Source organism: Vitis vinifera, chromosome 4 (assembly GCF_030704535.1).
Source record: "Vitis vinifera cultivar Pinot Noir 40024 chromosome 4, ASM3070453v1".
In the NCBI taxonomy this organism is placed as follows: Eukaryota; Viridiplantae; Streptophyta; class Magnoliopsida; order Vitales; family Vitaceae; genus Vitis; species Vitis vinifera.
In genome coordinates this window covers 23,066,510-23,079,749 of record NC_081808.1, presented here as the reverse complement: position 1 = coordinate 23,079,749, position 13,240 = coordinate 23,066,510, and the positions used below count along the sequence as shown (strand labels likewise).

Here is a 13,240-nt window from a genome sequence, read left to right as displayed (position 1 = left end):
CCATTATGCTCGATGGGCGTACTTCACACTCAAAAGTTTAAAATATCCATGAACATTGATGATTCAAGTTTATGCAACATAAGAAAGCAAAGTGGAATAACAAAATTATTAAGAAGCATTAAATTAATAATTTGGGATAAAACATCAATGGCAAAGTTAGAGGCCATCGAGATACTTGATAGGACTTTAAAAGATATTATATATAGTTAGTTGTTGTTTCATGGAAAGGTTATTTTATTTGGTGGAAAGAAAAATGTACAAGATGTTGCAACACTACTATAAATTATTGCTTAAGGTAATATCTTTACTTATATTGATTAGTAACTTCATTAGTGACATTTATTGGAATTTTCAAACTTCCTTATTAATTTTAACATTAATATAGGTATACACTTAGACTTACAATTGTTGATGGAACCTATCAAGCTACTTTAACCTTGTTTGATGCTATTGAAAAACTCATTGAGTGTTCTCCAACCAACTTTATCAAATAAAAAAAATAGGTACAATGTTTTTTTACTTCTAATAGAATATGAAGGAAAAAAAAATCTTACTATCTAATTGGATCAATTTTGTGTTTCAGAAAGACATTTCTATAAAAGATTGATCCATTGCTATGGGAGGTCATACATGTTCCTTACAAAAATTAATAAAATTAATGACACATCTTAGTTGTCAACGAGATTCAGTGTAGATGAAATATACTTGGAAGAAGACATTAACACCTTTAGAACGAGTAGTAATGACAAATTGTCTGCTAAAAAGAAACTCAAAATTGGAAAATGATAACTTTTTGTATTTTGCATTTTCCTTATTTATTTTTTTTAAGCAATTATTCAGGGGTTGATTAGGTTGTATTATTTTGTTGATATTATTTCTGGTTGTTGGAGTTGGTTTCTCTTCCAAAGTGTTTTCTAGAATTTTCCTTTCAATTTTATCACTAATTCTAAAACCTAATCGAAGAGATAAGGTTAAACTATCACTTGTCTTGTTCTTGGAAACCAATTAGAGGATTTATGTAACGCATGAACCTCCCAAATTTCAAATGTTATAATCTTCAATTTAATTGAAGTTGGAGTATGGTGAGTTCATTCTTTTGATTTCTTTTCCATTACTTGTCAAGAGATATATGCTCTTATAATTATTTTTAGGAAAGTATTGCAACAGAATTTTCTTGGGTTTGAGATTCGTTTGTTTTATAATCAAGCATTCCTAAACGGATTAGTTCATAATGGGCCTAAAATCTGTCCCAAATAATTGTATGGGCTTTAAAGCCTTGGCAACCAAAGCAGTACCACAGGTGAACACTGCACGTGCACTAGGGCTTTAAGGAGGTTTAGGACACTCTCTTCTCCCTCAAAGCCTCTTCTCCGGTTCTGCAACTCTGCCACCCATGAAATTTCATTTCACTGCCAAAACCCTAATTGTTAAATCCTAAATTATCCTCATCCACTATGAAACTTCTCTCTTCAAGACCCATTTTCCTCTTCGCTTCTTATTTTTCTTCTCCACCGCCATACCTGTTCTTCATTTCTCATTTCACAACTTCTACAACCCCATTGTCTTCTTCTTACAGGCGCCACGAAGATGAGTCCCGAACCGTGAAAGTCTCGGTGTGGTGGGACTTCGAGAATTGTAATATCCCGGCGGGTGTTAACGTCTTCAAAATTGCGCATAGCATTACTGCTGCAGTTAGGGCTAATGGAATCAAGGGTCCCCTTCAGATTACGGCGTTTGGTGATGTTTCGCAGCTCGCGAGATCCAATCAGGAGGCTTTGTCTTCTACGGGAATCAATCTCGCTCACATTCCTAACGGTTCGTTCTGTTTCTCCGATGTTTTGAATCCATTATGGGAATATATTATGGGTTCTGTGAATGGAATAACTAACTGGGTTCTGTTCATTTTCTGAGAAAATGAGGGAAAGAAAAAAGAAAATTGCGTTCAGTTAAGCTCAGTTAGAATCATAGCCTACAGTTTGTCTTGCATTTATGATGTGTTTGATTTTGTTTTCAGAAACATGTTAAAAAGGAGGGAAAAAAAAAGGACTGTTGAATCATGGCTTACATTTTGTTGCTTTCCTTACTTACACTTCCATTTTCCCAATTCATGGAAAAAGTTTGTTTTAGTGTTTAGTTTGTTTTTAAATGCCATTTTTAAAAAATTAAAAAGTGGAATCGACATAGAATATTTGGTGGGAAGTTTGAGCTTGTGAACTGTTCTCTGAATTTTTATTTCCCAAAACATGTGCATCTCCTAGGAACCTTAAAAAGATGTATTCTTTTTTCGTTTTATTTGCTTATTTTTCTGTTCAAGAAAAATATGGTAGTAGAAAATTTTGTGTTCCAAACACACTTTTTTTTTTTTTGTCAATTTTGGTTTCTTGAACTATGATTTTGAAAAATAATACTAATGCCATTTGATTTGTGACCTTGTTTGGGATGGAAAGGCCATTCCTAGGTTATAGAAACTATTGCCTTTGGTGCTTGGGATATGGAGTGAGATCTGACATTTTTCTTTTAAGATATCCCATTCTGGAAAGTCTAGCCCATTCTTTCACTGCTTGGGATCCCTGGATTCCTGCAATGAGAATGATTATAATGATTATGTGACCAAGTTTTTAGGCTGATATCAGGATTTGCTTTGCGATAATCTAAGATACACTGGAAGATAGAAAGCAGTTTGCCCATTCATTGGAATGGCTTACCTCAAATAGCCCTTTTTCTGGGTACCATTAACGGAGAACAAGAAATGAAAAAAGACTTGAGTTTCATGGTTCATGTTTAATTTTTAAAAGGCATGGAAAACTCTACACAACTTGACTAAGCCAAATTATTGTGTTTGGGTTAGTTGAGTAGAGTTATTTGTTTTCTCAGGTCCCAAATAATGAAAAATCAAATTTGCAAAATTTATTTCTTTTGTTTTCTTGTATTTTCAGAGAAATCAAACACAACATATAAACTATATGCAAAATAAAAAAAAGATAGAAAGGATTGTGAAATTGTATAGAAGATTTGTAGGGTATCTTGATTTCGTTTCCCCTTTTTAGATTTTTTTTTCATTGGGTTCTTATCTCTATTTAGTCTTTGGAAACCTTAATAATAAGTTTTCTTTATGTTTTCTAAGTTTCTTTTTCTGAGGCTAAAATAACCTTTTTTCCCATAACATAATTAGATGTTTGATATAATTTCTTATTATTATTCTTTGGAGTATAATTTCATCTGTTTTGTTGTTGAACCTTTGCATCATGAAATTTAGTAATTGGGTAGTTTTTGGGGGTTTTGTTTTTCTATGTTCCTTTTAATTCTTTTCCTTAAGTGGGTGGAATGAGCAGTTATGTGGCTATGATTAGAATGTAGAACCATGGCCAATTCCAGTGGCCATGGATCAGTTGCCTCCTCTAGATTGATCCTGCTGTGTCTTTAATTTTTTTCCTGTGCAATGTTTCTATTAATGCAGGTGGAAAGAACAGTGCTGATAGATCTCTTCTTCTAGATCTTATGTATTGGGTCTCTCAAAATCCTCCACCTGCACACCTTTTTTTAATTTCGGGTGATAGGGATTTTGCTAGCATTTTACACCGGTTAAGAATGAGCAACTACAATGTCTTGCTCGCAAGTCCAGGAACTGCTTCTGGAGTTCTCTGCAGTGCTGCAAGTATCATGTGGAATTGGAATGCTTTGGTTAGAGGGGAAAACCTTACTGGGAAACATTTTAACCAACCCCCAGATGGTCCCTATGGTTCTTGGTATGGTCATTTTAAGGTGCCTCTTGAAGACCCATTCTCAGTTGTTGAGCAACCATCATCTCCACAGGCTGAGGAGTTGTCTGAGCCTGGTTTAGATTCTAAGCTTCGTCCAATTCCAAGGATTGTGATGAGGCAGATTCGTCATATATTAAACTCGTACCCCAAAGGGGTTTCCATCACAGAACTCCGTTCAGAGTTGGGAAAAAGTAATGTGAAAATTGACAAAGATTTCTATGGATATAGAAAGTTTTCCCACTTTCTTTTGTCCATGCCGCACATTTTAAAGCTTCAAAGTAGAGGTGATGGCCAGTACTGTGTTCAAAGAATCGCATCAAAAGCTCCTGAACCTGTTGAGTCCATTGCACCTATATCAGTGGGGCCTGTTTCTAATAGTGAAAACAGGGAGCTCAGTTTAAATCCAAAGCTACACAACACGGAACTTTCTGGTAGTGGAGCTGTGAATGGGAAGTCATCACTGCCTCTATCCCCAGAACTAAAGGTCAAAGAGCCTCCAACAAAAGTGGAGGAGCCTCCAATAAAAGAGGAAGAGCCCCCTCCACTTGGCCAGAAGGTTGCTGAAACAACTAATGCACATGCAGCAGAGGAGCATTTGTCTCCTGTCGAGGGGCCAGAATCTTCGTCTGAAGTAGGCTTCTTTAAAAAAATATGGAGAAAATGGTTTAGCAGTAAGGACGGTGGTTTTGAGAAGGAAAGTAATAGAATCCCTGAAAAATGTGGTACTTGTGATGATAGCTCTGAGAAGATCAAATCTGAGGAAAAATGCATGGATTCCAAAAGCCAGCAAGCTGATCCAATAGAAATGGTGTCAATTTCTTCATCCAATGATGATGGGTCATTTCTGGACAAGAAATCCACCAGGAGTTCTGAAACATATGATGATAAATCTATTGCAAGCTCTAACTTCTTCAACAAGGTTGCAAATTGGTGTAAGTTTTGGAGAGCTAGCCCACAGTCTGACGTATTGAGTGATCAATCCTGGGAAAGACTGAACCAGATTAACAGTCATTCTGAAAAGCATGATTGTTTCTCAGAGGATTCTCTTTGGAGTGACATCAAATCATTTATGGCCACACCAAAAGGATCAGTTCTTGTTTCCCAGTCAAGGACCAGGTTCATGCTATTACGTGCTTTTCTTTATGGTTTCCGTAGCTTACTATTACCTTCTAACCTGCTTTAGATTTTTCCAGTGTTTGACTAAGATGACACTTTGTAAAACTAAAATCTTAATACTTATGAACTTAAGATAACTTTAATATGAATTTTACTGAACTTGTTTAGTTAACACTTAGTAGTTCATTTTTTTTTTTTTTACTTTTTAAGTATTAAGATTGTTTGGCAAAACCAACTTAAATTTTTAGAGGTTATTAAATATATTTATCCTCACCAGTGGTAAGTAACAAGCCAATGAGAGGGATGGGCAGAAGGAATGAAACTATTTAAGATGAGAAGTTTATGGTTGTGACAGAGTTGAGAAGTTTTTGGATCATGAAGAAATGAAACTATTTAAGATCCAGGAAAAAAAAAAAAAAAGTGTTTGTTTTTTCCTAACTTATTGCTTATGATGAAACTTTGCTTAGATTCTGAAAAATCGATTTCTTTTAATATATTTTTTTAAGATTTTGAAAAACCAAAAGCTCTTTTTTAAGTTCAATAAGGGGAGCTTATGTACCTGTTTGACAGATCTTTTTAAAAGAGCTCATGGTTTAAAAAGAGTTTAATATAGAAGTGAGGAAAATGTTATTTTCATATAAGCCATATTTTGGCTTATGCAAGAAGTTATTTCATCTTTAATAAAACTTTTACAATACTAATACTGTCTTTTGAAAATTATGTCCGTGGATTCAATTGCAGCTTTAATTTCTAGCTAATGCCAAAAACAGAAAGCTATTTCAGATGGGCCCTCAGCATGCTTGATAACTTAAATTAAGTTCTTAAGTAGTTTTATCAACTGCTCCCTTAACATCTGATTCTATTATTATCACTAAATGCTAGTATTTTATGAACTAAGACTTTTTCCAAAGAATTTCATGTCACAGAACCTCTTGTTAGGAGTATTTTAGTAAGAAAAAAGTTTCTATGGCATCAATATGGCAGTGGAGATGTAGAACAGTACTTGTAGATATCCTTTGATATTTTTATTTTTTAGAAACTCATGTTGTAGAATCAATATTTTGATTTTATTATACTATACTAGTATCCTGTTGGCGAGTTTAGACTTGACATCATTCCTAACATCATATAAAAGACTTTTGTTTTGTTTTTGTTTTTTTTATAAGAGAATGTATTAAAAGTGCAAAAAACGCACAAGAGTATACTGGATCATATACAAGAATGTAGGATCATACAACCAATGCACACTATATGTGAAATTTCAGAATACATGGGGAGCTTAAGTAAAATGTAAAGAAATCACCAGATCAAACACTAAAAAAAAATGCCATATAGAAACATGTTTAATTTGAAAGAAAAATGGAAAATAAGCCCACAAATTTACCTCTTGCATGCATTTTCTGGGTTTAGAAAGAACAATCAGGATCTCTTTATGAGGAATCCATGTGCCTGCTGTGCCAATCACCAAGACCTATTCATCTCAGACATAGTTCATGATGTGCAGAAAGCCTAATGTACATTCCTTGAAGAACTTTTGTTTCTTTAATTCTTCTTCTTCCTCTCTCTCTCTTTTTTTTTTTTAAATAATTCTGAATGGAAAAAAGTAAGAAATAATAAAAAAACCAAAAAAGGGGGGGGGGGGGGGGGGTGGGGGGGGTTACAGAAATGTTGCTAATGATATATAAACAAATTGCTTCAAGAACTAAGAACATTTCACACCTTTCACCTGTGTTAGAGTCAGACTTGAACTCACAGAGTATTGGTGAAACAGTTTCTGCAGCAAACTGGGGTCAACCTGGGTCTGGTACGGGACTGATTGATGGTCTGCGATCTGATGTTAGAAGTATGTTGTAGAATTATTTTTCTTTAGAAACTCGTTTGATAACTTTATGGCATCCAGGGTATAGAGGAAGGATCTGATGAATGAAACAGTCTGGGAGCTTGTTACTGGTTGGCACATTATAAATTTAGAATGAGGAGATAATTCTTGTGAATAAATTGGGAATATTTTGATTTCATTATTGTGAAGGATAAAAAAACCATTCATTTACATATAACCTACCCTTGGTTCATCTGCCTGAGATTGGTGGATTCCATATGAGGAAGGCAACTGGGCAAGTTCCTGTAGAACTTCAGGGGCAACTCCCCTTAGATTACTGAATATAGATTGGACCAAGAAACTGCCTTGAATCATTGTCTGTAACTGTACTCGAATCTTTAAATTCTTCTAGTCATTTGAATTATGAAATAAAGGAATTTAAAATGGAAACAAGTAAATGTGAAACAAAAAAAAAAATTATTTGTACTTATTGATGCACATGGGTTTTGGAGAGGAATGTAGAGAATGGGTTCTTGTATATCTGTGGTTAGAAGTTTGGTTTAGTCAATGGGGCACCTTCAAATTTCTTCAGCAGCTTGATGGGTCTTAGGCAACGTGATCCCTCCTTTCCCTATTTGTTTATGTTGGTGGTTGAATTATTCGCCTGGTTAATGAACTAAGCATTGTAAAGTCATGAATTGACGGTTTTGAGATAAGGGAAGGGGAATGAGAAGTCTGTATTTGCAGATGTCATGGTGTGTTTTTCTGTACAATTGATTGAGACGTCTTAGATGTAAAACTGGTATTCTTCTATGACTTATTGGGTTTATAACTGGTGTGCCTTTTTTTCAATAGGAAAAATAGAAGTTCATTAAAAAGTTACCAGTGGTGTGCCTTTTCTTGCAAATGGCATTTGAGATGTGGTTAAAGGGAGGACTCACTACTATTGCAGGCATGTTGTCTATTTTTCTGATTCATATCATGTTATGATTCTGTGTTCTGCATCAGAGAGATGGAGAAGTTGGCAAGTAGATCTCTATGGAGAGGGGTGGGGGAGGAGTTTTAGTATCATTTCAAATGTAGTCAGCCAGTTTTCTTGCTGAATGAGATAGAGTTTTGGTCTTAGAAGGGTGAGAAGGAAGTTTGAGCAGGGATTGACGAATGAATATTCTAGGAGGATTTTGGTATGCTTGTTGTCTATAATGAAGTGTTGGATATATCTCAAGGATAATCCATGAGTTGGGAGACGAGGGAAGGATGTGGGTAGCTTGATTTGGGATGGAGTCTTGGGTGGGAAGCTTTTTGTAAAGATCTTTGTATAAAATGAATGTTGGTCTATCATGGAATACGTGACACTTAAATGCCTTTTTGCATACAGAGGAAATGGGAGGATGCGCTCTCATGTGTCCAGTTAAAACATTTGTCAATTTTTTATCACATAAAATGCTATTGCTTATTAGCATGGTTGATGTTATCATCACTTAATGAAGTTGTACTCCAATTGCTTTTTTACTTTTGATACTCCTGCAAACTTCTGTGGTAATTCCTTGTAATTACATGAACGTAGAACAGTTCCTAAATGACCAAAATTTATACCAATACAGGTGTTTAAACCTTGATATATCTTTCAAAATTTATACGAGTTGCTGCTAATGTCATGGTGTAATATTCCTTTACTATTCTGATCTATCTCAGGGAACAAATGGCACAAAATCTGCGCAAGGAAGGGCCTCTGGTTCTTGGATCTCTCACGGAAACTGATCTGCTTCACTTGGTGGATTTATTAATTTCAGATAAAAAATGGGTTGAAGAAAACCCCACTCAAACTTCACCTTTCAAAGTCATTTGGCCTGTTGGAAAGAAATCTACTTCAAGTCAACCTCATGTTTCAAATGGGTTGAGCTCAATCTTTTTAGGCACGCAATCACAGTCAAACTTGCAGAGGCAACTGGAACATGGAGAGAAGAGAGATCAAAATTTACCTCATACTGGAGCGTCTCGACCTGTCATTGACAAGAAAATGCTGGACAGATCTAGAAGTGAGATATTGGCCCATTGTCAAAAGCTTGTGGATGAGATTTTGAAGGAATACCCAGAAGGGTTCAATATGGGTGCCTTCAGAAAATTGTTCCTAGAGAGGTATGGCTATTCACTTGATGTACAGAAGCTTGGTTACCAAAGATTGGCATCACTTCTGCAGATAATGCCTGGGGTGAAAATAGAATCTACCTATATTGTTCCTTCCTGGACAGCTTCTAAAGGTTCCCTTTTGGAAAGTTCTGATACTAATGGTCAGGAGGACAATGTCAGTGGAAAGGTAGGTAATTCAGATAGTGAATTGTCTGATGCATCCAGGAAGGAAGATGATCTTGACTCTCCATGGGAAGAACTTGGGCCTGTTGCTGACACAAATTCTAACAGAAATGAAATGGAATCAGAGTTACGAAGGAAGAAAAAAGAAGAGACAGTGAGACAGGTACATCTTGACTATGAACCTTCCCCATCAGATGATGATTTTTCAGATTCAGAAGGGGAGACCTCGCTCTCAACTGGAACTGACAGGCAAGAGAGGCCTAAAATAAGCAAGGAAGACAGCTCATTATTACGGATTCTTGATTCATGGTACAGCAGTAAAGAAGATAACAAGAGAAGGGATGGGGTAGAAAATGCTGATGGCATGATTGATTGTTCCAGAAATGATTTGAAGTCATCTGGTTCATCTGGATTTTTCTCTGAGGATGACACTTCTCCAATAAACTGCAGAAAGAAGCAAAGACCTGTTAGGAGCTATTCTTTTGTTTCAGACCATGGAGATGATAAGGACAAATTGATTGATGGTATATTAGGGAGCTTGAAAAAATCAGGTGAGTCAAGGATGCATAGCTGAAAGTTCTTGATGAGAGAAAGCGAGAGAAGGATGCATCCTGTCTCTCAGTGTGGAACTTCATAATGCAAAGGAATTTGGGCTTTTCATAACATATCCCTGATCATATACATCACAAAATTTTTTTGGAATTAGTAGGTCACAGGAGTTGTTGATTCTTCCGAGGTTAGGATCATGAAGCAGATATTAGTGCTATTTACAAGTTGAATTTGGTTCCTGGTCATCAATTTGATACAGTTGGAAATGATGGAGATCTCGTTTCCTCGAATGGCCAGCTCTAGTTGATCCACTTTATATAATTGCTGAAAGTTTTGAACACTACAAGTGATTATTGAACAGGAAAGAGAGTTTGTTAGGCAGTACCCCAGCGGCTATGAAGTTTATGGTTCTTTTTATGGCATCCAAACAGGTACCACAGTTTGAAAGATATAATCTTGTTCCAATATTCGTTTGCCCTTAATCTTCATTAGTTATTTCTTGCTTATTGTGGTTGGCCATTATCATGTTCCTTGCTTTGCATCAGAAACTCCTGTTGCATTATGGCATGAGAATTGGTTTTTGGGTGTATTCTGTTGAAATTTTCAATTGAGTCGATTCAGGAAGCATCATTCCAGCTTTGGATGAATTGTTAGGGAGCGTATTTGTTTAGCTTGCCATACCTTACATAGCATTTGAAGGTAAAAGCACTAGTAGCAAATGGCTGATTATGTATTAGTCATCCTTTAAGAATTAGAAGCAGCCATTCTAAATATTAGATATCATTTCAGGTGATGGCTCTATTTTATCAGTCATTGATGTTCTGTAATAATTCCATTCTTGTGGATGGATTCATGCCTTCTTTCTCAACCTGTACTCAAAAAGCTTTAACCCCAACCGCTTGGTTTGTTTGTATGGGTTCTCTCCATGATGAACATGGTCATGGTTTCCATCCTACCCCAAAATGGATGCAGTCTATTGTTGTACAATTGTCCTTGTTGACTCCAAATCAGAAGGTTATATTGGCATTCAAAAAATTAAATAATAATAATAAAAAAAATTAGGGGTCTATTGGACAATTGTTTTCAAGAACAATTTCTTTTGTTCTTCGTAACAAAAAAAAAAAAATTGACTAATATTTAGAAATTTGTTTTTTTTTAAAAAAAAGAAGAAAATAAGGTAGGTTTTTTTTTTATTTAAAAAAACATATTTTAGTTGTTTTTAATTATTTTTTGAAAGTTGTTTTAAAAATAATCATATAAACATATAGAATGATTAAAAATAAAATATTGTATATAATAATTATTTTTATAATATGTTTCAAAATATTAAAAAACAAATTAAAAATATTTAAAGTTTTCAAATAAATTTTTATTTTACATAACATTAAAATGGTTTTTAAAAATTGTTTTTTTAGAGCTGTTTTTAAAAATAATTACCAAATAAGGTTTGAATGTTTGTTTGCAAGAAAAAGTAAAGATTTATTTTGTATCTTAAAAAAAATAAAGTAAGTTTTAGAAAACTTAAAAATTTGCTGTATCAGAGTCTCTTTTGACATCTCAATTTTTTTTTTTAAACAATTTTCAAAACCATTATTTTTTTCATCTATCTAAGATGGACACTAAATTATTGGATGGTTTCTTATGGTGGAGAAGCCATGAACATCAGCTGATACATGAATTACATAAGCTGAGCCTGTGGGTATGACTGTCTCACCAGCAAAATCCCCTAAAATGTAAAGCCTGCTGAGTTCTAAACTTCTAATAACCAGGAAGAAGGTTTTGACTGTAAACCAACCCAACCCAACCCAACCCACCATCTGCATATGTGGAAGGTGAATCCATCCTTAGATTCATTAATCCAAGCTCTAGAATTCTTGCAAAAAGAAAACAGCTGAAAAATTCCCCCACCTAACGTTGCTACAGCCACGTTCATTATTATTATTGCATGAAGAAAAGTTAGATTCTTGTCAAAAAGAGAGTTGCTCAGATGATTGCAAAAGTAGACCCCTTTTGGTTGGTCCTAAGAAAAATAAAAAAGAAAAAGAAACAAATAAAGCCACTATAGTCTATGAATGGAAAACAGAAGAAAAACAAAAACATACGTACACATACATAGACCAATATTGTGAAGTAAATTACTACATAAGCCATTTCTGAAGCAAAGAAGAAAAGTAATGGAGGAAAAGAAAAGAAAAGAAATTAAGGTGAAGACCGTGTTATTGATGATGTAATCATCCCTTAAAGAGTATGACGCAAACCATAAAACTAACTGTAATCTGAAATGCAAGCACGGCCTCCATCTGCACATGCACCCACAGTTTATTCCGTCAAAACCCCACCCCACTTTAATTCATCTAACCAAAGAAAAATAGTACATTACAGCTAGCGGCAACACAATCATGGTTTTTAGCTTTTTCGGTGGGTTCATGGGAAGGGAAGCCCACAACGCCAAAACTACAATGATAAGGAGGTCCAAAACTTCTGTTTTTGTTTTTGTTTCAAACAGGCTAATAATTGCATGACTGATCGATGGGCAAGTGAAATATGTCAAGGAAAAAACAGTAAAAAATTACCTGGTCTTGGTGAGCAGAAATGGGCAAGGGTCGTATGGTAACAGAGTCAGTTTCACCGGTGGGGAGAGGGACGGTGGGATTACTGTTAATAAAGGGCATACCCTCATCTGCATCTGCTGATGGAGGGCTGTTTGTGGGTGATGAGCTTGGTGAATTCACTTGTTTGTAGTGGAAAGGCCAAGTGTAGTCCGGTGAGGTTGATATAACTCCACCTGGAGTTGGTGCAGGAGCTGCTAATGGAGATGATTCTGGCGAGAAAGCCATGTCGTCTTCACGCAGCTCGAAACCCTCTTCGCAGGTTTTGAGGGAGTCGTAGAAAAGCAAGAAAAAAGAAAAAGAAAAAATCAAAAGAACTCATCAAGAACAAAAAATGCAATGAGTAGAGGTAAATTTGCATAATTGTTGAGGAAGTGCATGAGCTTGGTGTGCATTTGCGTACTTACTGATGGACTCTTGAACATAATGGACACGGGGGTGTCTCCATTGATCTGCAACTCCATTTCCTGTGACAGTACCAGAATGAGCAGCTTGGAAGAGAAGAATGAGAAGTGAGAGATGGGTGATGAGACTGAAAAAGGCTTCCATAGAGAGATTTCTTTTCCCTTCTTTGTGTGTTTCTTTGTTAAATCTCTTGAGACAGAGACTGGGAAAAGAAGAGTTTTGGGGGGAGTGAGTGGAAGACAAACAGGAGATGTGGGGGTTGGGTAGTGTAGATTTGTTCACAGTGAAAGTTGGAATAATTTACCCTTTACCTTTCCACCCTAAAAATAAGATAAATATGAAAAAGAATGGGTGGTGATGATGTCAATTATTATTCTAAAATGATTGTACTTGTGATTAATGCTTTGCCCATTAAGTCTTTGCTAGATTCTGTCTCTATGCTCCTTTCTTTAATTCTTTTTTTTTTTTTTTAATCTTAATCACTTTTATTATTGAGTAAAGATGAAGGGTGTTAGATTGTAAGTCTGCCAATTGTAAGGTGAGATCTAAAGGCTCCATTGAAATGTTTGAAACATTGTATTAATAAAAATAAAAATTAAAAAAAGTTCTTTTTAAAATAAGGCTAAAAAATTTAATGGGAAAAAATGTTAATTTAAAATAATAAAAAA

At 35.2% G+C, this 13,240-nt stretch overlaps 2 protein-coding genes across 2 annotated transcripts; one reads left to right on the top strand and one right to left on the bottom strand.

The window, feature by feature from the left end:
* Positions 1–1,308: 1,308 nt before the first annotated feature.
* On the top strand, positions 1,309–10,565 carry LOC100259153 (uncharacterized). The gene is made up of 3 exons (XM_002272156.4): positions 1,309–1,815; positions 3,458–4,877; positions 8,392–10,565. The coding sequence occupies exons 1-3, from the start codon at positions 1,455–1,457 to the stop codon at positions 9,581–9,583; spliced, it is 2,973 nt and encodes a 990-aa protein (XP_002272192.1). The 5' UTR covers positions 1,309–1,454; the 3' UTR covers positions 9,584–10,565.
* Positions 10,566–11,643: 1,078 nt separating this feature from the next.
* On the bottom strand, positions 11,644–12,866 carry LOC100254025 (uncharacterized). Its single transcript, XM_002279421.4, has 3 exons — positions 12,575–12,866; positions 12,132–12,421; positions 11,644–11,858 (listed from the first exon to the last, which is right to left on the bottom strand). Exons 1-3 carry the CDS (start codon positions 12,714–12,716, stop codon positions 11,790–11,792), a joined length of 501 nt encoding a protein of 166 aa, XP_002279457.2. The 5' UTR covers positions 12,717–12,866; the 3' UTR covers positions 11,644–11,789.
* Between the last annotated feature and the right edge of the window lie 374 nt (positions 12,867–13,240).